The sequence below is a fragment of the Dermacentor andersoni genome, chromosome 2 (genome assembly GCF_023375885.2).
Source record: "Dermacentor andersoni chromosome 2, qqDerAnde1_hic_scaffold, whole genome shotgun sequence".
NCBI classification, from domain to species: domain Eukaryota; kingdom Metazoa; phylum Arthropoda; class Arachnida; order Ixodida; family Ixodidae; genus Dermacentor; species Dermacentor andersoni.
Genome location: NC_092815.1, coordinates 90,433,651 through 90,459,013, shown reverse-complemented (window position 1 = coordinate 90,459,013; position 25,363 = coordinate 90,433,651). Strand labels below are relative to the sequence as shown.

Below are 25,363 nucleotides of genomic sequence, written 5' to 3'. Positions count from 1 at the left end.
CCACTATGCACCTAAGAGCGTCACATTTCCCTCCGCGCAGACGAAGCCCGCCGGGCAAGTCAAACAGGCTGTCGAGAAATAAAGGGCTTTAAACGGGCGACATGCGAAAGTTCAGTCTTTGCTGACCGTCGGCCATTTGATGTGAGACGTGCTATGCGGTAGGTTAATTCGCTGATGCGCTCCGTAATAACATAGGGTCCAACATAGTGGGCCAGCAGTTTTTCACATAGTCCACGTTTCCTGGTTGGTTTCCAGAGCAACACTAAATCACCAGGGTCATATATCACGTGTCGGCGTCGGCGGTCGCAGCGTGCCTTCGAGCGGTCTTGTGAAACAAGAGTGCGTAACGAAGCAAGTCGTCGGGCTTCTTCAGCAAGACAGACTGTCTCTGATATACAAAGATTATCGTGGCTGGAAAACGGGAAGATAGTGTCTAGTGTATAACGAGGCGGACGAGCGTAGAGAAGAAAGAAGGGACTGTAGCCCGTAACTTCATGCTTTGAGGTGTTAAATGCGTACGTAATGAAAGGTAGCACGCTGTCCCAGTTCTTATGATCTGACTCGACATACATGGACAGCATGTTAGTAAGAGTTCTGTTCGTGCGTTCCGTAAGGCCATTTGTTTGGGGATGATACGGGGTGGAATGTCGAAACCTTGAAGCACATAGACGAAGCATCTCTTCGACCACGTTTGCAGTGAACTGCCGCCCACGATCGCTGATGATGACTCTGGGAGGTCCATGTCGGAGAATGACAAAACGCAGCAGAAAAATACACACTTCGGTTGCAGTAGCCGATGGTATTGCAGCTGTCTCACAGTAGCGTGTCAAGTGATCGGCACACACGATAATCCAGCGATTCCCATCGGATGAACGCGGGAAAGGACCGAGGATGTCGATGCCAACTTGCTCAAAGGGAGAGCTGGGGGGTGGCACTGGATGGAGTTGACCAGGAGGAGCACTCGTCGGACGCTTATAACGTTGACACTCGCTGCAGCTGGACACATACTCGGCGGTCGTCTGGCGCATTTTAGGCCAGTAGAACCTTTCTTGGAGGCGGTAGAGAGTTCGCGCAGAACCCAAATGTCCAGATGTTGGATCGTCATGCATAGCGCGCAAGACGGAGACACGGAGACTCTCCGGGACCACCAGAAGATATCGTGGGCCTGTAGTAGAATAGTTCTTTTTGTAAAGAACCCCATCACGAACACAGAAACGAGTGGATGGTGCTGATTGCCTTGCAGTAATCAGCAGTGGTTCTAAAGTTCTGTCTTTTTGTTGCTCGACCTTGAAGGTATTTATATCAGGAAATCCCGGCTCCAGTGATGCGATATAGCAGTCGAAGTTGTCCGCGTCGCAGTCCGTCGTTGGAAGCGGCATGCGCCAAAGGCAGTCAGCGTCGGCGTGTCGGCGGCCGCTTTTATAAGAAACGGTAAAGTTATATTCCTGTAAACGGAGTGTCCAACGCGCAAGCCGGCCCGACGGATCACGGAGATTAACCAGCCAGCAGAGAGAATGATGGTCTGTCACCACAGTGAAGGGGCGCCCGTACAGGTACGACCGGAAGCGCTGTACTGCGAAAATAACTGCAAGACATTCTTGCTCTGTAACGGTGTAGTTACGCTCGGACTTACTTAAAGAACGACTCGCATAGGCGACGACGTGTTCTTTGGTGTCGACGCGTTGAATAAGGACGGCGCCGATGCCAATACCGCTAGCGTCCGTATGAACTTCTGTGGGAGCCGCATGGTCGAAGTGTCGGAGAATGGGATGAGACGTCAGACGAGACTTCAGCTCACGAAAACTAGCTTCACATTCAGGAGTCCACTCAAAGGGAACGCCCTTCTGGAGGAGGCATGTCAGCGGATACGCGATGTTGGCAAATCCACGAATAAACCGGCGGAAGTACGAGCAAAGCCCTAGGAAACTGCGTAGCTCTTTTACATGGCGAGGTTGCTTGAAGGCTTCCACCGTAGCAGTCTTCGCTGGATCAGGCCGTATACCGTCCTTATCCACTAGGTGTCCCAGAACGAGTGTTTGGCGCTCTCCAAAATGACACTTCTTCGAGTTGAGCACCAAACCCGCTTTGTCCAAGCAGTCTAGCACAAGATCGAGACGTGCGTTGTGCTCACTGAACGTGCGCCCGAAAATCACTACATCATCTAGATAGCACATGCATACTTCCCACTTCAAACCACGCAGGATGTTGTCCATGAAGCGCTCGAAAGTTGCAGGTGCATTACAGAGCCCGAACGGCATCACATTAAATTCAAAAAGTCCATCTGGTGTTACAAATGCCGTTTTCTCCTTGTCTGCCTCGTGCATAGGAATCTGCCAGTACCCCGACCTCAAGTCAACAGACGAAAAGTAAGACGCTGATGAGAGGCAGTCGATAGCATCATCAATACGCGGAAGAGGATATACGTCCTTTTTAGTGATGGTGTTGAGGCGGCGGTAGTCAACACAAAATCGCCATGTACCATCTTTCTTTCTAACCAGGATCACTGGCGCTGCCCACGGACTACAGGATTCTTGGATTACATTCTTATTTAGCATTTCGTGGACTTGGTCATTGATCACCTTGCGTTCCGACGGTGAGACTCTGTATGGTTTCTGTCGCAGCGGTTGGGCAGATCCCGTATCGATGCGATGGTGTATACGAGAAGGAGGAAACAATGGTGGTCCCTCTTGCTGGAAGAAGTCAAACAGTCGGGCATGTTTTAGCAGAATATTCGCCACTTCGTGACGCTGCTTAGTGCTGAGCGACTTGTTTACCATAGTCAGAAATGAGGAGTGCGCCGCAGGGCAGACATTAGCGAAATGGCGCTCATCCGCAGAATCAAGGGCCTCTGTAAGAATGGCGAGCGATAGCACGTGATCTTCATGGTAGGCGGCAAGTTTCAGACCCTGTGGTAGTATTGCAGGTTCACTCGAACAGTTTACGGCCCATAAGTTGGTGCGTCCCTGAACAACTGACAGCGTGCAATACGGTATTAGTACATTCCTCTTGATGCAACTCAGGTGAACGGGCTCCACGGTAGCGTCAAACGTTCCGTCGGTGGTGGGGAAACAGGCGACTGAAACACACGTTGCGGATAACGGAGGCACAACTGTATCCCGGGATACACAAAGCACACTTTCACGACACGGTGGGGCTTCCATAAACGCCGCAGCAAAGCTCGTACCTACACTGATTTCACCCGTTTTGCAGTCGACGGTGGCACCACACAGTTTCAAAAAGTCAAGACCCAGGATTACGTCATGCGTAGAATGAGGTAGAACAGCGAACTCCGCGTTAAATATTTGACCACCCAAGGTAACGTCTACATTACACACGCCCACAGGATACAACAACTCCCCACTCACTCCGCGAAACGTATCGGCACGGTCCCAGCGAAACATCACCTTTCGTCCTAGGAGGCTTTTAAACGCAAGACTCATCACTGAAACGGTTGCTCCCGTGTCCACTAAGGCCATGGATGAAACCCCGTCAATTAATACAAACACCTTATTCTTAAACATACAAATGGTTGGAGGTATCTCTGTCGATATCGAAGATTGTCCAGCGACCTCACCTCCAACGGCCGCGCTGGCTAGTTTTCCGGTGGTGGCGACGGGTGCAACCGTTGTGACGCTCTTAGGTGCATAGTGGGTTCACGAATGTGACGCTCTTAGGTGCATAGTGGGTTCACGAATGCGACGCGCTTAGGTGCATAGTGGGTTCACGCCTCAACAAACAGTATGTGGGGGCACCGAAGGGTAGTGAAGGAGGACGACGACGTGTGGCTGGCTGGCTGAGTCTCGACAGGCGCTCAGTTGACCAAGGCCATCGCTTCTAACTTTACCCGGCTTCAAAGTAACGCCTTTTGTGGGCGTAACAGAGTGGTGGAGGTGCGGGGTACGACAGAACGTACCACGGAGTCGCAACATCTAGAACTTCGCCGGAGCCGTCGTCTTGCCGGTCTCTTGCCAACGACCTTCCCTATGGCTCAGGACGGAGGTGGACAAATGCCAGCTATAGTTTCACCTTCTCAAAGGTCAGCGCCAGTTGGACCTTTGCGGCACTACATGGAACCACGCTCGTTCGCGGGAAAAGTGGGCGAAGACGTCGACGAGTGGCTGATGCACTACGCAAGGGTGAGCCGCTACAACCGTTGGGATTCTGTCACTCAGCTTGAATATGTTGCACTCTTTCTGAGTGAGACAGCGCTGATGTGGTATGAAAACCACGAAGACTCCCTAATAACGTGGGAGCACTTTGTTGAGGAAATTAAGAAGTGTTTTGGCGACACCCACGCCAAACAGAAACGCGCCGAGAGAACACTTGCTCAAAGAGCTCAAGCTCCTGGAGAAACATGCACTATATACATAGAGAAAATCCTCAAGCTGTGCAAAATCGTAAATCCGCAGATGTCCGAGGAAGACCGAGTCGGACATCTCCTCAAAGGAATTGCAGAAGATGTGTACAATTTCCTCATAAGTCGGGAACACGTTGATTCCGTCTCAGATGTCGTGCGTCATTGCCGTACGTTTGAGACGTTGAAAACACGTCGCATTGTGCCAAAGTTTGGACGCCTGGCGAATGTGACAACCATTGCCAGCGTCGATGAGAGCCCGTCTGCCGATCTTTCGTCTACTATACGGCAGATCGTGCGTGAAGAACTGCTGCGGCACCAGGAACTTGCGCGCGACGTCATACGACAACCTGACGCTTATTACCCGCAGCACATGGCGCCTGCCGCACCCTGCGCTTCCTGGCAACCGGCGGTATGTGTCACAGACGTCAACCACAGAGGTGCTCCATGGACACGTGAGGACACATTTACGCCCGAACACCGACCAGCAGAACACCCTCGCCCCAGCAGGTTTGCACGCAGACCGACCGTTCCTCCTGTGCAGCAGGCTCAGCCGCTCCGCTCTGCTACACGACCCCCCACGGCTGAGCGCTTCGAAGGGCAGTTCATCGATCGTCGTTTACCTGTGTGCTATAGCTGTGGCGACTTGGGTCACATTGCCAGGTACTGCAATCGCCGCCAACCACCGAGGTTCGACCGATCGACGATGTCTAGGCGGTACCGCGCTCCTCTGGGCGAAACATATTCGCCCTCGCACACATATTTAGGAAGCTTGCCTCACCAGCACCCGGAGCCACTACGGAACCGTTCTCCAGCATCCGATCGCAGCTTGACACCACCACCCGCTCCTCGTGTAAGCCGGTCGCCCTCTCCGCGGCGTCGATACCCCGGCACCTCCACCACTCTGTTACGCCCACAAAAGGCGTTACTTTGAAGCCGGGTAAAGTTAGAAGCGATGGCCTTGGTCAACTGAGCGCCTGTCGAGACTCAGCCAGCCAGCCACACGTCGTCGTCCTCCTTCACTACCCTTCGGTGCCCCCACATACTGTTTGTTGAGGCGTGAACCCACTATGCACCTAAGCGCGTCGCATTCGTGAACCCACTATGCACCTAAGAGCGTCACAATGTAGTAGCGCAAGTGTATCTGCTAGCGTTAGCAGTAAAATTCGAAAAGAAATGCGGGCCCCTGAAGAGAGAACAGTGCATACATGTATAGGTCGTGACCACTTTGAGATTAAGGCCGCGCGTATATCTTCATGGGTTTGTGCAGCGCTATAAATGCTAAATAAATGTCCTTTGTTTTCATTTATCTTTTCCTTCTTTTTTTTTTGCGTGCGCTCGAGTATGCCGCAAACAGGTCAACGTACTTAATATACCGGGTGTTTCTACGAAGATTAAGTAATATTTAAAAACAACCGTTTTGAAATAAAAGGACGGTTCCTTTGCAGAAGTGCCGTTGGTGGTAGTGACCACGGGGTAACGGGTGACATGTGGTAATTAAGAACTGGTTAGCAATAATTAATAAATAATTAATTATTAATATTTAGTTTCAGAGGGCTTATAGTTATAGGAAAATTGAAGCAAGCTCTCCATACGAGCCATACCAACTTTAGGATCTGAAAAAATGCGATTACTAGCGGAACTGTGGCAAGACGAATTTCGGGTATCAAAGAGCGCTACACCCCTTGAGGCGACGTTATGCTTACGTCGCCCAGCAGCGGGCAGCCAGCGTGCTGGGGCTCCTCGCTCTTCACTATCGCAGCGCACTGGCTGCCCGCTGCTGGGCGACGTAAAAAAAATCCACTTTTTTAGAACGGCCATTTATAAATATTACTTGTGAAGTCTTTATAGAAACAACCGCTGTACTGTTTCACGTCCTCAACAACGCTGTTAAGAAAGCAGTCGCCTTACGGCAAAAAGAAAATTATACAAAAGAAATGTGCGGATCACAGGGGCTCTGGCAAGTGGATTAAGTGAAGCTTTCATTGGTGTTTACGAAGAGCGCTGTTCATGTTTAGCGAACAATTGCAAGCGTAGCGCACGTGACCAAAATGGATACATTTTCACTGGGCTGGATTGACAACTGTGTGACGACGACTTGGTGATGACGGCGGCATAACGACAACGGGATGACGACGCTGTAATATCTACGACTATATGACGATGGAATGACAATGATGGAATGCTGACGATGAAATGACACTGATGGAATGATGACGATGGAAAGAAAATGATGGAATGATGACGATGGAATGACAATGATGGAATGATGACGATGGAAAGACAATGATGGAATGACAATGATGGAATGATGACGATGGAATGACAATGATGGAATGATGACGATGGAAAGACAATGATGGAATGATGACGATGGAATGACAATGATGGAATGATGACGATGGAATGACAATGATGGAATGATGACGATGGAAAGACAATGATGGAATGATGACGATGGAATGACAATGATGGACTGATGACGATGGAATGACAATGATGGAATGATGACGATGGAAAGAAAATGATGGAATGATGACGATGGAATGACGACGGTGGGTGACGATGAAATGACGATGCACTAACGACGACAGAGTGAAGACGGCGGAACGATGATAACGACATGACGACGAAGCAATGATCACAATGAAATGGAGTCGATTAAATTAAATCGAATATGTGTTTGTATTGGAGCTCACGTCCGCGCTTACGTACATCATTTATACCGCCCCGCACCGCCTTGCTTTTCACCATATACTACGTCCGGTAAGGCCAATAGTGCGAGCCAGCGGCCAGCACTCACAAACTAAAGGTAAGTAGCAAAGAAAGCTTAGCTTTAATAAATAAATCAGACGACACCCCTGGGTGTCTTTCTACCTACTTAGATGCATGTGAAAATGGCCGAGTATCGGAATATCAAAAAACAAACAAAGAACATGTGTGGTATACACAGACCTGTGTGCACGGGATGTGGTTCCGAACCAGAACCTGGCGCAAGCCCCCATGCTTACGACAAAAAGTACGTACGACAAAAAGTAAGAACAAACCTGTCCGGGCCGACCCATCCCAGCCTGGCCCAATCAGGCCCGACATTATGAAAGCTTTGCTGCGGTGATGACAAAAAAGCAAGAAAAAAAAATTCTGGGTTAAGTGACATTTAACTGCTTTTGTGGAATTCGAGCTAAATATAGATAAATGGCCGCAAACATGAACAGGACGCGTACTACTATTAAATGGCGCAAAAACGAAAAGTTGTGCGTTTTTTTCTTGCTTGAAACAAGTACGACGATCCTGCATTCTATATACCGTAGCACTGATAATTCGTTCGCTATTTGCAGTGGTAGTTGGGATTTCTAAGAATTCCTCGGCAAGTACAGCAGGGTACTAAACACTAATATTTTTGTTCTTCCAAAATTTTGCGGATCTTCCTCGGAGCGAAGCGATATTCCACTGACAGATATTCACAAGCTCATCGACCTAACAATACTTGTTTAATTCCTAACAATTCTTAAATAATTAACAACATGGATTCTTGGCAAGTAACTGAGCTTTCTTTTTTCTTTTTCATGCTTACCGTATGTGCCATATTTCCCTTCATTTTAAATTCCAACTTGATTTCAGCTAAGGAAAGCTTGAAAAACATATTATGCACATTGTTGAGTTGGTTCACCTATTCGCAGCCACGCTGTCTCAACATGGAACAACCTTGAACGAAGTGACACACATAGAGACGACCCACTTTGCTCGATACGTTTTCTTCACAATGCCCTCTTGTTCTTATCAAGCATTCACGTTAAGGGGGCGAATGTGAACATTTGATGAAACCTTATCTGGTACTTTGCGTTCCGCTACTAATGTGTTTCGAAACACAGTACAGAGGCAATGACAGAAGGCGTTGTAGTACAACGCGTACAGAGACGTGCCGACGCAGCACCTACGCACTTCAGGAAAAAGTGTAGGGCCGTGCCTCGCTATTATGATATTCGTTAATATGGATGACTTGAATTATAGATAACGACAATTTTTGTAAGCATAAAACTTTTCCGATACAGTTATTTTGTCTCGTTAATATGGAAACTCGTCTGAAACCATAGAAGCCCATGTATTTTTGTCTCGTTAATGTGGGCAATGTCGGGCATGGACAGGAGCTCCTCCCAAATACGTAAATGAGCCAAAAGTACACACGTCCTGATGGCGAAGCGTGCGCGACCTGCCAAAGGCGACGAAACGCTCCGCTGTCAGTACGATCGCATTGGCTAACGTCTTTTGCTCCTCGACGCTCACGTGACAGCTTCTGCACTCACGTGCTCTCTGAAGCGTGCACGTTTCGGGAGACGATGACTTGACCTTCTACGTCTTTCAGGTATTCTATTGTCATCAAATGCGTAGAAGTCCCCGAAGGCAGAGAAGCATTTCCACTTGAGTGCTAGCTTCATCAAGAACTGGCACTTGCCAACTTCTCTGACACTTCTACTGGATAGACTTTGCTTGAGCGAATGCTTCATTGTTTCGGAATTACATCAACGCGAGGTTTTCCATCCTGTTCCTTCCGACCCGCGAGGTGCTTCAAATTTAACTGCGATTTATTGATGATAGCAGTGACTGGAATAGTGCACTTAAGCATGCTCATATTTTTTGAACTTTCAATTCCAGTGAACAGTGCAAAGCGTTGACATGAATTTTATTTATAGCATTTCATTCTCAACGAATGTCTAATGTTTTCTATTAAAATGCGCTATTGAGAACGACTAGCTCTAAGGGCAGTGATGGGGAACTAGGGTGTCTCTGCATTAAAGGGACATGACTGCATTAGACTCATATTTACGGTGATATACATGTCTTAAAATCCTGGAAATAGACACTCCGGCGGAGCAACGGCCAGTCCGGACTGCCGGACTAACCATGCCGGAAGCAATATAATCATAACGACAACCTGTACTACTTTAAACTGATGCTTGCTAGCTGTTTTACTGTTCTTTATGAGTAGATGCGTCAGTAATTTTTTGTGTACTTTAAACGAACAGAATTTTATTACCGCGCATTTGCTCCCCCCCCCCCCCCCCCGAAAGAATAGACGATGATGTAAAAAAAAATTGAATTCAACCTTACAACTTGCTTACATTTAGCGTATCAGTTTTTTTTTATATAGAATTGTGCGTGAACCTTATTATTGTTCACTGGTGAGCAAAGCTTTATTAACAGTGGGGCGGTCAGATCTGCCCATTTTAGGTGCGTTTGGCGCACATCCATCAATTACCACGTCAGTCCCTCCGACAGTGCGCACAAAGACATTAAAATACACTTTTGTGCCGTACTAAACTTCATCAATGCAAAGTTTATACGTTTTCGGTAAATCCGCTGCACTTATCCAAGGAAATAACTGTAAAATTGGTGAAGAATGATGCCCAGTCGAGAAACACTATGACTCTGCTGTTATTGACTGTATATGTACAAGAATAATTCAAAAGGCTAGATCTGGAAGGATTCAAAGTAAAGTTTAATGGGGTAAACATAACGTGCGCTGCGAAGATGAGGTCCTGTTAAACAGCACAGAAATGACTTGCAGCAAATGACGAGAACCTTGAATCGACAATGCCTCAGAGAGGATTTCAAAATTAATATTCAAGAAACTAACGTATACAGAAACAAGTATCCAGAATATAACGTGAACGAAAGAAATCGACGAGGTAAAACAGGGAGGTTAAACAGAGTAGACATGTGGTTGGCTACGCTGTAGAAGAGAGGAGACAAAAGGAGGCAAGCCGATGCGCTGTCACACGCTGTCCGTAAAAGTGTTAGCCTCACACACAATGTCCCACGGTGTCACAGTGCCGTGTAGTCATAGGCCGGTCACTCTTAAATAATGCAGCACCACCTTGAATGCCACTGGAGCTGGCGTCGTCAGTCGAAAGACCAGTGTCCAAAAGTAAGGATCTCTGAGAGTGGACGATTGTCCACTCTCAGTGGTGGTGAAGTGGTGAAGAATGCTGTTCTTTGTGCGCTTGTATGATGTCATTCACAAACAACGTGTACGATCGTCTCGCTGCGCACAAAAGTCACAGAGTGGGTCATCAGTCATTCGGATGCGCAAAGAATGTGCACTTGTATATGTTTACTCTAAGCCACAGACAGCTTGTAGGCGACAACGTACGCAGTGATAGGCAAGACGGAGCTGTAAATTAGAAATTAGGGAATGAAGGCATGCGTCTGCAAAGTGAGTTGAATATTCCACTGCATGGCCCTATGTTAGCTCGCGTGTAAGAGCGATAAGTTTATTCGCCGCGTCGACGTTGGAAAGCTCTAACATGAAGCTACAAAGGAAACCCCTGTGGGTTTCGCAGTGGAATAAAACATTTGGCCTGGTCCAGGGACGGAGCCCGGAACCACCGCCTTTCTGGAGCAACCGCTCTGTCAACTGAGTTAGCGAAGCAGCTGCCAGTCGGCAGCGCGAGGTTGAATTAATTGACGACTCGAAGCACGGGAACAATTATTCGGGAAATAAGTTCCACAGAAATAACTCGAAAGCTAGAGGAAGATTCATGAAAGCGAAAGTTGGTACCCTACGGCCAGACTGCGGCACGAAACTACAGCAGAGCAACCCGAAAGTGTTTTCATTGTAGCGTCATCCTACAGCCCGCTGGCTATCGAATTGAAATTAATTTCGGATTTTTTCACGTGCCAAAACTACACTATGATCACGAGAGACGTCGTAGTGAGAAACTCCGGCTTAACTTTGACCACCTCGCACACTTGCCACCTGGTGGCATGTTTAGTCCCACACACGTTAATTCTACACAAGAAAAGTAAGAAGATACCTATAAAGAAAGCGGTCAGACAAGGAAACGCAATCTCTCCAATTTTATTCACTGCGTGCTTGCAAGAAGTATTCAAGCTATCAAAGAGGGAAGGCTTAGGAGTAAGGATCGACGGCGAATACCTCAGCAACCTTCGGTTTGCCGATGACATTGCTCTATTCAGCAACACTGAAGACGAGTTACAACAAATGATTGAGGACCTTAACATAGAGAGTGTAAGAGCGGGGTTGAAGATAAATGTACAGAAGACAAAGATAATGAGGAATAACCGGGCAAGGGAACAAGAGTTCAGGATCGCCAGTCAGCCTCTAGAGTCTGTGAAGAAGTACGCTTACCTAGGTCAGTTAATCACAGAGAACCCTGATCATGAGAAGAAAATCCATAGAATAAAAATGGGTTGGATAGCATACGGCAGACATTGTCAGCTCCTGACTGAAAGCTTACCATTATCATTGAAAAGGAAGGTGTACAATCAGTGCATTTTACCAGTGCTGTCATGTGGGGCAGAGGCTTGGAGACTGACAAAAACGCTTGAGAACAAGTTAAGGACCGCGCAAGGAGCGATGGAACGAAGAATGCCAGGCATAACGTTAAGAGACAGAAAGAGAGCGGTTTGGATCTGAGAGCAAACGGGTATAGCCGATATTCTAATTGACATTAAGAGAAAGAAATGGCGCTCGGCAGGTCATGTAATGCGCAGATTATGAAACTGTTGGACCATTAGGGTGATAGGATGGGTACCAAGAGAACGGAAGCGCACTACAGGACGGCGCGGCGCTAGGTGGTGCCATGAAATTAGGAAATTTGCGGGTGCTAGTTGTAATCGGCTGGCGCAGGACAGGGGTAATTGGAGATCGCAGGGAGAGGCCTTCGTCCTGCAGTGGACATAAAATAGGTTGTTGATGATGATGACGTTAAAAGGATATCATGAGAAGCCAACAAAGACACAAAGGAAAACATAGGCGAAATTACTTGTACTTACTAATTGAATTAAAGAAAAGATCAATTAATGGCAATGAAAGTGGGTGAAGAAACAACTTGCCGCAGGTGGGGAACGATCCCACGTCTTCGCATGCGCGTGCGATGCTCGAGCATCGCACGCGTAGTGCGAAGACGTGGGATCGTTCCTCACCTGCGGTAAGTTGTTCTTTTTATCCACCTTCATTGCCATTAATTGATCATTTCTTTAGTAAGTACAAGTAATTTCCCCTATGTTTTCCTTTGTGTGCTTGTTTGTTGGCTTCTCATGATATAATTAATACCAATCGGGCTACTCGTTTAACCCCCTTTCTACACGTTAAAAGGAGATACTCGTGCGGGGCATATATCCCCGCCCGAGCAGGCGTACCTAGGCCTCTGCAAGGCTAGGTACACCTGTAGGTGGCACCGTCCTTCTATTCCTTTTCGTATGAATTTGTTTTAACGCTGATCTATTTGATACATGTACGTGCTAGTGGAGAATAAGTTAAAAAGAGTTGCCGAGCAGACACATGCTATTTGGTTTCCATAGCACGGTTGGATAAATTTGAGGCGCCATGAAAGCAGTATGGCCTCGGCGTTCAGCTACTTCGACCCACAAAGCAAACAATCTCAAGTCAATTTATGTGCAGATGGTTCCAACATGGTCACTGTGATAGCGCAAGAAAGTCACGGGACAAAATTAAGCTCGCCCAGTGAGTTTCTCTTATTTTAAGTCTTGTGTCATCTTTAGGCCACCTGCCGTTGCACAGCCTACGATTACCCTACCTAATACGTTCAACGTCTCCGTGTCCCATGAGGTGCGCGCATACACTCCCTAGTTCCTACATATCCCTGTCAAGAACCCCAATTGCGAGTGCTCAACTTGTTTTTTCCCTCTAACGACTTCGGAAGTCGCTCTACAGTAAATAGTTAGGAATTTGTTCTCGGCACCTCAGAATGAGATCAGTCGAAACATGTACGCCATTGATCTGAGTTAGCTGTTCCAACCGATGCGGATGGTTTCAGCCGGTTTTCATGTCAGATAACTCACAGCGTTGCGTTTTTGTAATACAATTGCACTTGGCATGGCTAAAACGAGCTTTCTGACGTAGCTTTTGTTTCCTTCTACTTGCTCCCTTTTATCACCAGCGCACTCACAGCATTGTCACCTGGCGTACCTCTCTCAATTTTATCAGCGGCGTATGAGATCACTAGTTGTCATCCACCGACTCACGATCTCGCTGCTGTTGCCCTCCCCACACATTTTCGCTAGTTCCGTACAGTTCCGTTCTCATCAACAATGGGTTCCCAGGCTGTCTCCCACCTGATTTGCTATTTAACCGAATGCGAGGTGCATGGAGGTGGGAAGGTGCACTGATTGTTTTCTCTCAACTGAAAACAAGCTGTCCGGCTCGAATTTCGACAGCACTGCACGTAACGTCTATGCGGGAAGGAGGGATGACGAAAACACCACGACTTGCCCTTTCCCGCACTCTTGCTCCTTGTGACCCCTTTCTTTCTTTCTCTCTCTCGCCCTCTTCCCTTCTTTTGTCCCAGCCCTCGATGCATTATCGGAGGCATTGAGACAGTGCACTACTTGTGGCCGATCGGCTCCGGGGTTTGGGCCACTTGCGGCGATCTCGGCGCAGGGACGGCCAGCCTGCGTGCTCGAGGTGCGCTATGTTCGCTGCCGTAACGCCGTTCGGAGGGCTCGTCACGCCGAAGTTCGCCTGCGTCATCATCGGCTACGTGAGCGCGGTAAGAGGAAATCGTGTTTGGAGGACTTCTTAATTGCATTATTTGCCGTCTTTCTACCTCGTAACTGGTTATTCTACATACCAGGTGAATGCAGATAATACAACGACAAAGGTAGAGAAACCAACAAAGGCAGAAATAAGCACCTTTCCGCGTGGCAGTTCCTTGAACTTCCTTCTTACTGTGTGATTTCTTTGTCATTTACGCAGAGACAAATACTGCAATACAGGGAACACTCTCTTTAGCTCGGCTAGAATGCGCTGCTGTCGCTTCGCCTCAGTAGTTCAAATGTACGAGTATCCTGGCCCTATATATGGTTTCTTCTTGAGCTTCCGTAACACTTAGCGTGAAGGTCGATTCGCAGAAATGAGGATCGACCACTAAATTCGTGCGAAACAAAAAACAAACGTGCTTTTACGTATTATTAGCACGTGGCTTTTTCTATACCCGTATAGAGTTACATGAATGGTACGATCTACAGGCTTCCCAAAAGCAACTTTGCCTATAGAAGGTAACGGCAGCTCAGACGCTTTGCCATTGAGAACGCTAAAATATACAGTTTTATATATATGGCCCTTGCAATAGCGCTGATCATCTCGAGTGTCCGTGAATCGCTCCAAATGCTTCGCATGGGTTTAAGATGCAAAATATATAACTTGAGAAAACGTTTTTTAATGGTTCATAGCATACATGAAACTAATCATAATCTTATGCTAATGCCGTGGTCGCGAAAAGTGAACAAACATTTGTTTGGAGCGTCTTTTGATCTCAGATACGAAGCTTGCGAGCCTCTTGAATCCTCTTGAAGCCTCTGAAAGCCTCTTCAAGTGGCCTGCATGCAAAAGAACGGGAGTTTACTAGAACGCCCCGTTACTTAGGGGATGCCAATCCAGTACATGCTTAAAAGTACGTCCAAGTTGCATTGACTTGCATCAACATATAGTGAAACATTTTTTGTTGATCACGCCTAACAATTAGTGGCTGCGAAAGACCTGAGGATCTGAGGTTGCGCAGGAATGTGACTTTACGAGGAGAAGTCGATGCCGCAGGCCACGATCATGTCTATTCGGAGCTGATGTCCTTGATAACGCCCTCCCTCTTTCGCAGTGCGATATAATTCATTGTTGTCGTCTTCATCGTTGATGCTCTCACTAGGAACGAAGCACTTGAAATTTTCGCCATCGCTTTCTTTCTTAGCGTCTAGCGGGTTCAAAGGCCCTTTTTTTTTGTTGTTATCGCAACAGCATTTTTACCTGCTACTGAATGCAGGAAAGAAAGTAAATGCCACCTGAGATATCGCTTGTTTTTTGTCTTTCAGATGTCTGTTCGTTCTTGCGCATTTCAAAAATTGCAGCTCCTACGAGCCCACGACGACGGTTTGAAATCAAGAAATGACCAAAAGAGCCGTTTTAGTGTCTGCACGAAACGATCCTCTATACTTATATGTAATTACGTTCCCTCACTGCGACGTGTGGCAATGCACGTGAACACACAGACACACACACACACACACATATATATATATAAGTCATATCATGAGAAGCCAACAAACACTGACACCAAGGACAAAATAGGGGAAATTACTTGTGCTTATTAAATGAAATGAAGTAACGATAAATTAATGGAAATTAAAGTGGATGAAAAAACGACTTGCCGCAGGTGGGAACCGAACCCACAACCTTCACATTTCGCGTGCGATGCTCTACCAATTGAGCTACCACGGCATTGTTTCCCCATCCACTTTCTTGGGTATTTATGTGTACTAGTAGTACCCTGGTAGTGTTAGCCAGCGCCACCACTCACAGACCTTGACGGCGGACGTGGAACGTCCTTTTTGCCGCAGGTGTCCCGAGAACGTGATCGTGAACCCACAACCTTCGCGAAATGCGAAGCTTGTGGGTTCGGTTGCCACCTGCGGCAAGTTGTTTTTTCATCCACTTTAATTTACATTAATTTATCGTTACTTCATTTCATTTATTAAGCACAAGTAATTTCCCCTATGTTGTCCTTGGTGTCAGTGTTTGTTGGCTTCTCATATGACTTATAAAACTTGGGCCCCTCGGTTAACCCCCTTTCTTCTCGTTTATACATACATATATATATATATATATATATATATATATATATATATATATATATAACCAGAACCATAGTAATGTTGTTTTCTGTCGCTTGGAGATCAGATTGCTTTTTTGCATGCCACCTAATTACACAATTAGTATTAATTAGTTATTCAACAACGCAAATATTATCATTAGATAAAAGTGCCATCACAAAATTGCAGAGTAACATAGAAAAAACAACTCCTGATACAGCTTTCCCTTACTCAATACGTGATAGATAAAAGTATGTTTTTGTTTCCTAGGCTGAAAGGAGCCCGCGAATACACGGAAAGTGCCTCGAGCGGCCCGTCGCGCGGCAATAGTTGAGACACCCTGAAAGTTTATAGTGGGACGCCCTGCACAGCATACAGCGGAGCTCGAAATTGAGAAATACAGACCCTCAATCTACGGCTCGCGACCCAACAGTGTGCAGAATTTCGGAGCAAATAGCTTTCTTTGGCTCTTTGGCCCGTTTTAGCGGTGCAGCCGGAGGTTGCTGGTCGGAGGTTGGAAAGGCGCGCGCGCCCGCGGAGCGCCTTCTCTGCGAACGCCAACTGTCACATAGCTCTTCGAGACGCACGCGCTGTCCACCCACACTGCCACTATAGATGTGTTGGTTGACGGCTTCGCGCTCCGCGTAATTGCACAAAATACAACAAAAAACTACCTAAATACCCACACTGCAACGAATACATGTCGTCATGCACATCATTCTTTTAATAAAGTGAATAGATTTCTTGAAGCGTTAGACTATTCGCTTACATCGGCAATCACCGTCAAGAATTTAAGCGCGATTTTTTTTTATGAATCCGCAAAGTAAATCTCGAAACCGAATAGAACTCTTTTCGAGCATTTTGCAAATATTAAACAGGCTTTTCTTTAACGTTAATATAAAATTATCCTTACGTCCTCGTAATTACAACAATAGCAAGTTTTCTTTATATTATTATTATTATTATTATTATTATTATTATTATTATTATTATTATTATTATTATTATTATTATTATTATTATTATTATTATTATTATTATACAGTTCAGAAGATAAAGATTGCTCATTAAAATTACGAACGGAGAAAAACGAAAAATTGTGTCGATCTAAAATAAACGTTATGCTATCGGGAGTTGACAGCCGTGGTGTGCTGAACATCACGTTCCACCGATCGATGCAAGTGCCGGTCCTTAAGCACATTCCCGAGATCTTTCCAGTAGCACACAGGCACTCTAGGTTCTTTAGATGACACTACGGCCTTGTTAGCCAGTGGCATGAAGCGCAGAACTGCAATAGAGAGCCCCTGCGAATCAAATGCCGGCAATGAGCTGTGCGCCAGCGGCACAAACTCCACGCGTGCCTGCATTGTTTCGTTTGAAAAGTGAAGCAGCTAGGTTATCCTCCTTCCTCGGAGTGCAGGGACATTCACTTCTCAGGCTACACGATTTCGCTATAATTCATCATATGCTATCAACAGGTCACCAGGAACACTTGCGCGACGCCATTATCCCGGTTAAGCTGGTATAGTAAGGTTTCCGATGTGCTCGTTTGCGTGACCTTGCGATGGAGATTGGGAGGGCCGTTTCAAAACTGCTCTAAACTTGAGAAGCTTCCAGTCTGGTTTTCTGTGAAGTATCATGGCGACGCCGTCTAACTTATCTTACAATAATTATGTATTGCCGCCGAAGCGACTAAAGCCAGGAATTCTCAGCGTGACATGCTCCGAAAGAACAATAGACTTTGACGAAAAACAGGCCTCCTAGACTTACTTTTATCGCACTGGAGCACACAGTACGTACCAGCGTTGCTTTTTCCATTTAGCGTCGCGGAATATCTCGATTCTTGTTTCGAACAGTATATGTGCGCCCTTATCGCTGCGCCTGTGATCGCATTTTCATTTTTGCTCGTGTATGTCTGGATCGTTGTAGAAATTACGAGCTCTGAGATGTGCCTCATCCGCAGACTTGCGAGTTTTTCTCGAAATATATTTTTGGGTAGTAGGAGACGTAAAGAGACTTCATCGCGAAAAAAAAAAACACCATTATTGCTCAGGTGCCTTTAGGCTTGGCAGAATAGCTTCGGCGTCAGTGTCCATGGTTAAACCCCGCCTATACGCTAACAAATCGTTCACCCACTTTCTAAGTCTCTCTATTTAGTTACTTAGCTTAGGATATATATATATATATATATATATATATATATATACAGTGTGGTACAAAGTGTATTAAGTTACATATTTTTTTGCATTATACAATTTTTACAGAGAAGAGAATGGTTTAAAGAAACCATAACCAACAGTTAACACGTTTTTTGATGGTAATTGCAACACAATGGAATAAGGTTGACAAGTCATGTCTGCAAGGCATGTAGGTGAATCTCATAAGATTGTAAAAAGGCTTCTAGTGACGGACTGAGGATAATATGTGAAGGTAGGTTGTTCCATTTTCTGGTTGCGAGTGGAAAGGATGAAAATCTAAAACAGTCTGTGCTGAAACGGTAATTTTGTTGTGATTGGGAATGATTATGACGTGTCTGCCTAGTTTCAGATTTAATCAAGTAGCGGGATCTATCTATGAACATCTTATGCAGTAGTTAGTAGATTACTTTCAGACGTGCAAGTTTGGCACGATTTTGTAAAGTGAGAAATCCTGTTCTGTTAATTAGTTGGGATGGAGAGGCAGTTAGGTTGTACTTGTTGTACATAAATTTGATTGCCTTTCTCTGCACTCATTCTAGCATTGTTATTAGTTTATTAGCATGTGGAAACCAGGAGACATTCGTGTATTCTAGGATAGGTCTAACGAATGTGGTAAAGGCGAGTGGTTCAATTTCTGGTGTAGTTTGATGGAGGCGCCTACGGAGGAAGAAAAGTCTTTTCTAAGCTTTGGATGCTGCGGCTTTAACATGAGAGTCCTACCCGAGATTGTCTGATATTACTAGGCCAAGATATTTGTATTCTTTAACTGTTGTCATTGAAGCGCTGCCAACTGCGTAAGGGTATACAGAGACGTTCTGCTTTCTAGTAATATGCATGACGGCTGTTTTGCTTACATTAAGACTCATTTGCCACTTGCAACACCAGTCTGTTATTGATTTTAGCGCACGATTCAGTATATCGTGATCCTCTGGTGAGTTGATTTCTTGATAAATTGTGCAATCGCCAGCAAATAGTCTTATGCTAGTACTGATAATACCAGGCAGATCATTAATGAATATTAGAAATAAGATTGGGGCAAAGACACTACCTTTCGGAACACCGGAGGTAACCGTGGTAATTTCTGAACACTCGTGATTAACTTCGACAAGCTGAGTCCTGTTAGAGAGATAATTTTTAACCCATTTCGTAACTGGTCCGTCACCTATTGTCAACTGAAGCTTCCTAATCATTTTTGGATAGGATACTCTATAGAATGCTTTGAGGATGTCAAATACGATTAGGTATATTTGCTTTTGGAGATCCATACTTGAGGTTAGGTCATGGATAAATTCTATTAGTTGGGTGACTGTAGATAGCCCACAGCGGAATCCGTGTTGAAAAGGTGATAAAACATGTTTTTGCTCAAGGTAGAGAGTTATGTGTTTGAGGATGATATGCTCAAGAATTTTACATACCATTCTAGTTAATGAGATGGGTCGATAGTTACAGGCAGCAGCTTTGTTACCCGATTGATACACAGGAATTATCTTAGCTTTTTCCAAGTCAGTAGGAAGGGAGCAGATTAAAGATTTATCGAAGATGAGAAACATGTATTTAGCTACCCATTCTGCGTATCGCGTTAAGAAATGATTTGGGATATTGTCAGGTCCAGTTCCTTTTTTTTTTTGTATCTAAGTTTAGTCTACTGTGATTGGCTCAAGACTAAAGTAAAGAAAAACTAAAGTGATGTTTAACAGTCTCGGAAGAGAACAGCACTTTACGATAGGTCGCGAGGCACTGGAATTACTAAGGGAATACATCTACTTAGAACAGGTAGTGACTGCGGATCCGGATCATGAGACTGAAATAATCATAAGAATAAGAATGGGCTGGGGTGTGTTTGGCAGGCATTCTCAGATCATGAACAGCAGGTTGCCATTATCCCTCAAGAGAAAAGTGTATAACAGCTGTGTCTTACCAGCACTCACGTATGGAGCAGAAACCTGGAAGCTTACGAAAAGGGTTCTACTTAAATTGAGGACGACGCAACGAGCTATGGAAAGAAGAATGATAGGTGTAACGTTAAGGGATAAGAAAAGAGCAGATTGGGTGAGGGAACAAACGCGAGTTAATGATATCTTAGTTGAAATCAAGAAAAATAAATGGGCATGGGCAGGACATGTAATGAGGAGGGAAGATAACCGATGGTCATTAAGGGTTACGGACTGGATTCCAAGGGAAGGGAAGCGTATCAGAGGGCGGCAGAAAGTTAGGTGGGCGGATGAGATTAAGAAGTTTGCAGGGACATGGCCACAATTAGTACATGACCGGGGTAGTTGGAGAAGTATGGGAGAGGCCTTTGCCCTGCAGTGGGCGTAACCAGGCTGATGATGATGATGATGATGATGATGGTGGTGGTGGTGGTGGTGGTGGTGGTGGTATGATGATGATGATGATGATGATGATGACTGGCTCTATTATACTGTTGCAAATTGTCGAAACATCTGGTGTACTTTCGTCACCGGTAGTGAAGTCTGATTGAAAATAGAAGTTTCATGAGTTTTCTGTCTTTACTTTCTTCCGGTGTTAGTCTGCTGGTGGAATTATTTTTTTCCAAAACTTTTGAGGGGAATTTCTCGAAAGTTGGTAAAGGAATATTTATACCAAGTATCCTTGGCCTTCTTCATTTTAGATTTCAAGATTTTGATGGTTCTGATGAGAGTGGTACTGGCAACCTGATTTGGATGTGTTTATGTCATTTTCTGAGGCGTTTTACTTTTCGTTTCATGTGAATTATACCCCAGTTAATCTACGGATTCTGGTTATTTGTCTTTCTTGTTTTATTTGGCACGAAGTTACGGATGCGAAAAGATGTAATTACTTTAAATTGCTGCCACAGTGTTTCAATGTCCATGTTTATGTCGTCTGCTAGGTCCTTGAAGCAAGAAAATTCAAAACTTAGGTGATCCGATATGCTGGTGTTATCAGCGGAGTTGAAATTGAAATAGGTAGACGTCGTTTTAGCGGTGGTAGTTTTGTCTCTGATGGGATACTGCAGAGCGATATTTTGTGGTCTGCGAATCCGTCAAGAAAAAGATTATTTGTTAAGTTTACATCGAAGTGGTCACTTAGAAATACTAAATCTAGTAAAGCAGAGCAAGAACCTTGTACTCGACTCGAGTATAAGGTTCTATCTCCTTTTAGCTCTAGCTCTAGTTCTGGCTCGTTTAAACCTAGGGTCTATGAATACATACTATCTACTTTCGATTAATGATCAGACATTTTAAAAGGGCACTGTGGCACTCCTCTCTGAGCAGGAACTCCCAACTGCACTCACGGCCGCTGGATGAATCCAGCGCTATGCTGCACTAAACACTGTTGTAAGTGATGTAGGTGTTGGGGACGGTGGCTGAACTTGGTATTCACATTTCACTATTTCGATGAGAACGCGGACTTATACTTCCAAACACTGCATCCGGGGTTGACAATTGAGCTTGTTGGTATATTCTGAAACTTATTTGGAGAGAGCGCTATACGGCGGGACAAGGAAAGCCAACACAAGGGCGGAGACTCTGCATCCAGTCTCGCGACGTCAAGACTTGCACTGACATGTCTAGTTACAATGAGCAGAGACCGCATTCTTTTCTTGGCGGTTAACGTGCTTTAAAGAATGACTGAGAGCGCACATTGCATGACGCGCAGGCGCTGTCTATGGCCGGGTCCCTGGCCGCCTTCCTACGGATCCTGGTGGCCTCCAGTGACAGCCGCATCATCCCCGACTACCAAGGGTCGGTGAAAGGTCAGTGACCCGGCGCACAGTGGCTATGGCGTTCTGGTGATGAGCACGAGGTCACGAGTTCGATTCCAGACTGTGGCGGTCGCATTTCGATGGAGTCGAAATGTACAAAAACTAGATACACCGAAAGTGTACTTAGATTTGCGTGCAAGTTAAAAAAAAAAAACCTTGGTGGTAAGAACTCATTCCGAGTCTCCCACTACTACTAGAACGTGAGCCCCAACATTTAATTTTAAAATTGTTAGCAACCATGACCGCTTCACATTCTTTATGTGCCGTGCATGCCGTGAGCGCTCTACGTCAATGACGGCTCATGCCTTGTTATTGCATCATATGTGACACGGGAATTCTTGCGCAATGCAGTATTACAACGACACGCTGTTTTCCGCCCGAATTAATCGGAGGAAGCGGCGTCGGTGACGTTCAGACGGGCATCGCTGTGAGACCGTTATTCCTTACGCACTTGTCGGCGTACTTGGTCAGTTACACGGTGCGGGGCATAAAATAGTTAAAAACTACATGCACGGAACCAGAACAACGCAACGAAAAGGAATGAAGAATAACCGAATGCCTCAGTCAGTGTAAGGTCCCCGCTAAGCTGAGAATCAAACGGTGTGGACGTGACGCAAAATGAATCCCCTGCTTTAATATGCAACCAGCTCCTCGGTGTGTGTAGTCTACTGCACTTGGGACATTCTCGTGTTTCTTTCTTCTCTTTTCTTTTGTGACAAGGTTCGGCATAACACTGCCATTCCCATAAAATCAAGTAAGTATAGAAAATGCAGTGGGACAGCCTATATTACCTTCAATAACGTGCTAACTTGGGCTTGTTGGCATATGTCTGAAGAAAACTAGTAAGAGCGCTGAACAACGGGACATGACTGAGACAGACGAAGCGCTGCCGTTAAACCAATATTTTTGCGCATACAGCAATATATACAGGGGCTTTAATAGGCAGGAGGCAAAAAAAAAAACAAATTCACTAGTATGCGCCCAAAAGTGAACAGAGAAGACATGGGGCCCCGCACATGTGATAAGAAACACGCTAAAAAGCCTGCTAATTGTTACCACAACGTAGTGTACGAGACTCCCTTCTCGTGCGGTCATTGCTAAATCGGCCAAACTGGCCGTTGTATTAATGGCCGCCTCAGAGAACGTTCAAATTTGATGAAGGGGTGTGTTGGCAGCCACCTAGACGTGCATAGCTCCCAGTGCGGTTGTCGTGCATTGTTTGACAAATGCAAAATACTAAGTCGCTATGGTGACCAGCGTGCACTAAAGATATATGAGGCCTTTCGAATCGACAAGGTGATATGTGCGTGAGTGTGCCTTCGGTATCGCTCCTTACGAAGGAACTCGCGTATCTTGCATGTGGATGATAGCGGCCATTTAGATGTGCAGTTTTTAGATTCTTCATTGTCGCTATCTTCCTGACAATGCATTCATACCATGACATGTTCTCCTATCCCTCCTGCCTATTCAAGCCCCTTACTCAATGTTCTTGAGGGAACCTCTAAGGAAACCTAAATAAATAAAGAAATAAATAAATAAATAAATAAATAAATAAATAAATAAATAAATAAATATTGCTGTATGCGCAATAAAATAATCGTTGAAAGGCAGAGCTTCGTCTGTCGCAGTGGCTTCCCGCTGTCCAGCACTGTCCCTTGTTTTCTTCAAACATATATTACCTTAATCCGTCCCTCTCTCTCATTCAGCCAGTTCGAAAACTGGACATAATGTATAATCAGCAACGGTATAATCTTGCATGCATCTCACGTGACGCTAGCATCGCGCATGTTCGTGGCTACTAAATTTCGCAGCGTCACAGAGAGATGATGACTGACGGGAAAGTGGGGACATTCGCCTGGGGGACAGTGTTTCGAGGGGACACTCAAGCTACAAGAAAAAATTATCCCCGCGAAACAAAAGGCTTTCTTCGTACACACTAGTTTTCTATCACCTCTCTCAATCTGCATACCGCGTTGCCTCATTCTGTATCTCTCTCTGAGCGTGCGTGGCGCGTAGTTTTATTCGCTTAGTCTTGTTTCGCGACTCCCACCTCCGCATCTAAGTCTCTTCGAACATTGTCTTGTCACTCTTCTTCGGCCGACGCTCTAGCCTTTTGCCGTCAGCTCTAATGAGCCATTACTGCCCTCTTATCGACGCTCTCCCCGCCTCTCCTCATGACGCCGCCAAAGAGCCTCAATATACTCGCTCCTTTATCCTACACAGCGAGTACTGCGGCCTTGATTGTCCCCCTGATCCCTGTAAGTGTTGAACCCCGTAAGTGGCGATGGCATGCAATGAAGGCCCGGCGTTTGCTTGGCATCGAAGACGAGGGCAAGACTGTTAATCTATAGTGTTTGCATATTTATCTCATCTCACTGTCACCGGCACTAGAAGTACGGTCCTCTTCGCATCCTACACCCCCCCCCCCCACACACACACACACTATACAATAGATTTCTTTCTGTTTCTAACTTTTTTTTCTCTATATGTGTGCGTGTGGGCGCGAGAGAAAGAGAGAGAAAGGGGAGACCGTTTACCGCTGCCACCCGTGAACAATGGGTCCACCAAAGTTACGGCATACGTAGCTCACGTCATCGTTGAAGTTATTGATAAAGTCGAAGTCGCATAGCAACGAAAAGGTATACACAAGCAGTCGGTTGCTTCTCTAATCACGCGTCTGATTTGTGGGCGTTACGTTACGCCTCTCTTCTAAGGCAAAACGAGGCTATTCACGTGCTTATATTTAAGTAGCTTGAAAACCCAAATTAATCAGTATTTGCACCTGGCGTCCCGCTACACGGTGTGCAATTAATAGTTTAAAGAGGCCCTCCGTCTAGTGATATATAGATAACCAAAAATTTAGCGCCCCTATCTAATTGTGACCAGAGTGGCTACATGGCATTCTCCGACTTCGTCCACAGCAGAAAAATGTCATTAGCTCACAATCGTAGCCGCGAGTACGAAATATAGTAACGGAAATATAGTAACGAAATATAGTAACCGGAGTAACATTATGCGCAAGTTTGCTGCACATATTTTTTTTTTTTGTTAACTAAGTGAACGTAAATGAGGCAAAATTGCCACCTGTTTCAGAATTGTGTTTCTGATTTTCCTCTTTTGCAGTGAACACAATGTTATTCCTGTTTCCTTGCATATATTGCCTCTTGAGGACTTCGACTTGCATTCTTCTCATCTGGGGATCAAAGATCGTAAGTCAGCACAGAACTCTTTTGATGGTTTACACGATCTATGAGATTGCTTTTGGTACCCTCGCTCTCTTTTCTCCAACTATATCGTTCTTACCTCTCTCTCTCTTCTCTCTCTCTTTCTATCTCTCTCTCTCTCTCCGTTCATCCTTTTATTCGCCTGGATTGCTACTCGGCACCCAGCACCTGGAGTAGCCTGTCAGGCGATTAACCAGGCTAACATCTCCAGAGT

At 45.6% G+C, this 25,363-nt stretch overlaps 1 protein-coding gene across 1 annotated transcript in view; it reads left to right on the top strand.

The window, feature by feature from the left end:
- Positions 1–13,557: 13,557 nt before the first annotated feature.
- The window catches only part of LOC126541644 (uncharacterized), a 33,127-nt gene continuing 21,321 nt past the window's right edge, over positions 13,558–25,363 (top strand). The window contains exons 1-3 of the mRNA XM_050188500.3: positions 13,558–13,887; positions 21,820–21,916; positions 25,049–25,134. Of these exons, the coding sequence (XP_050044457.1) occupies positions 13,810–13,887; positions 21,820–21,916; positions 25,049–25,134 (261 nt within the window). The 5' untranslated portion in view covers positions 13,558–13,809. The remainder of the gene's footprint in view (positions 13,888–21,819; positions 21,917–25,048; positions 25,135–25,363) is intronic.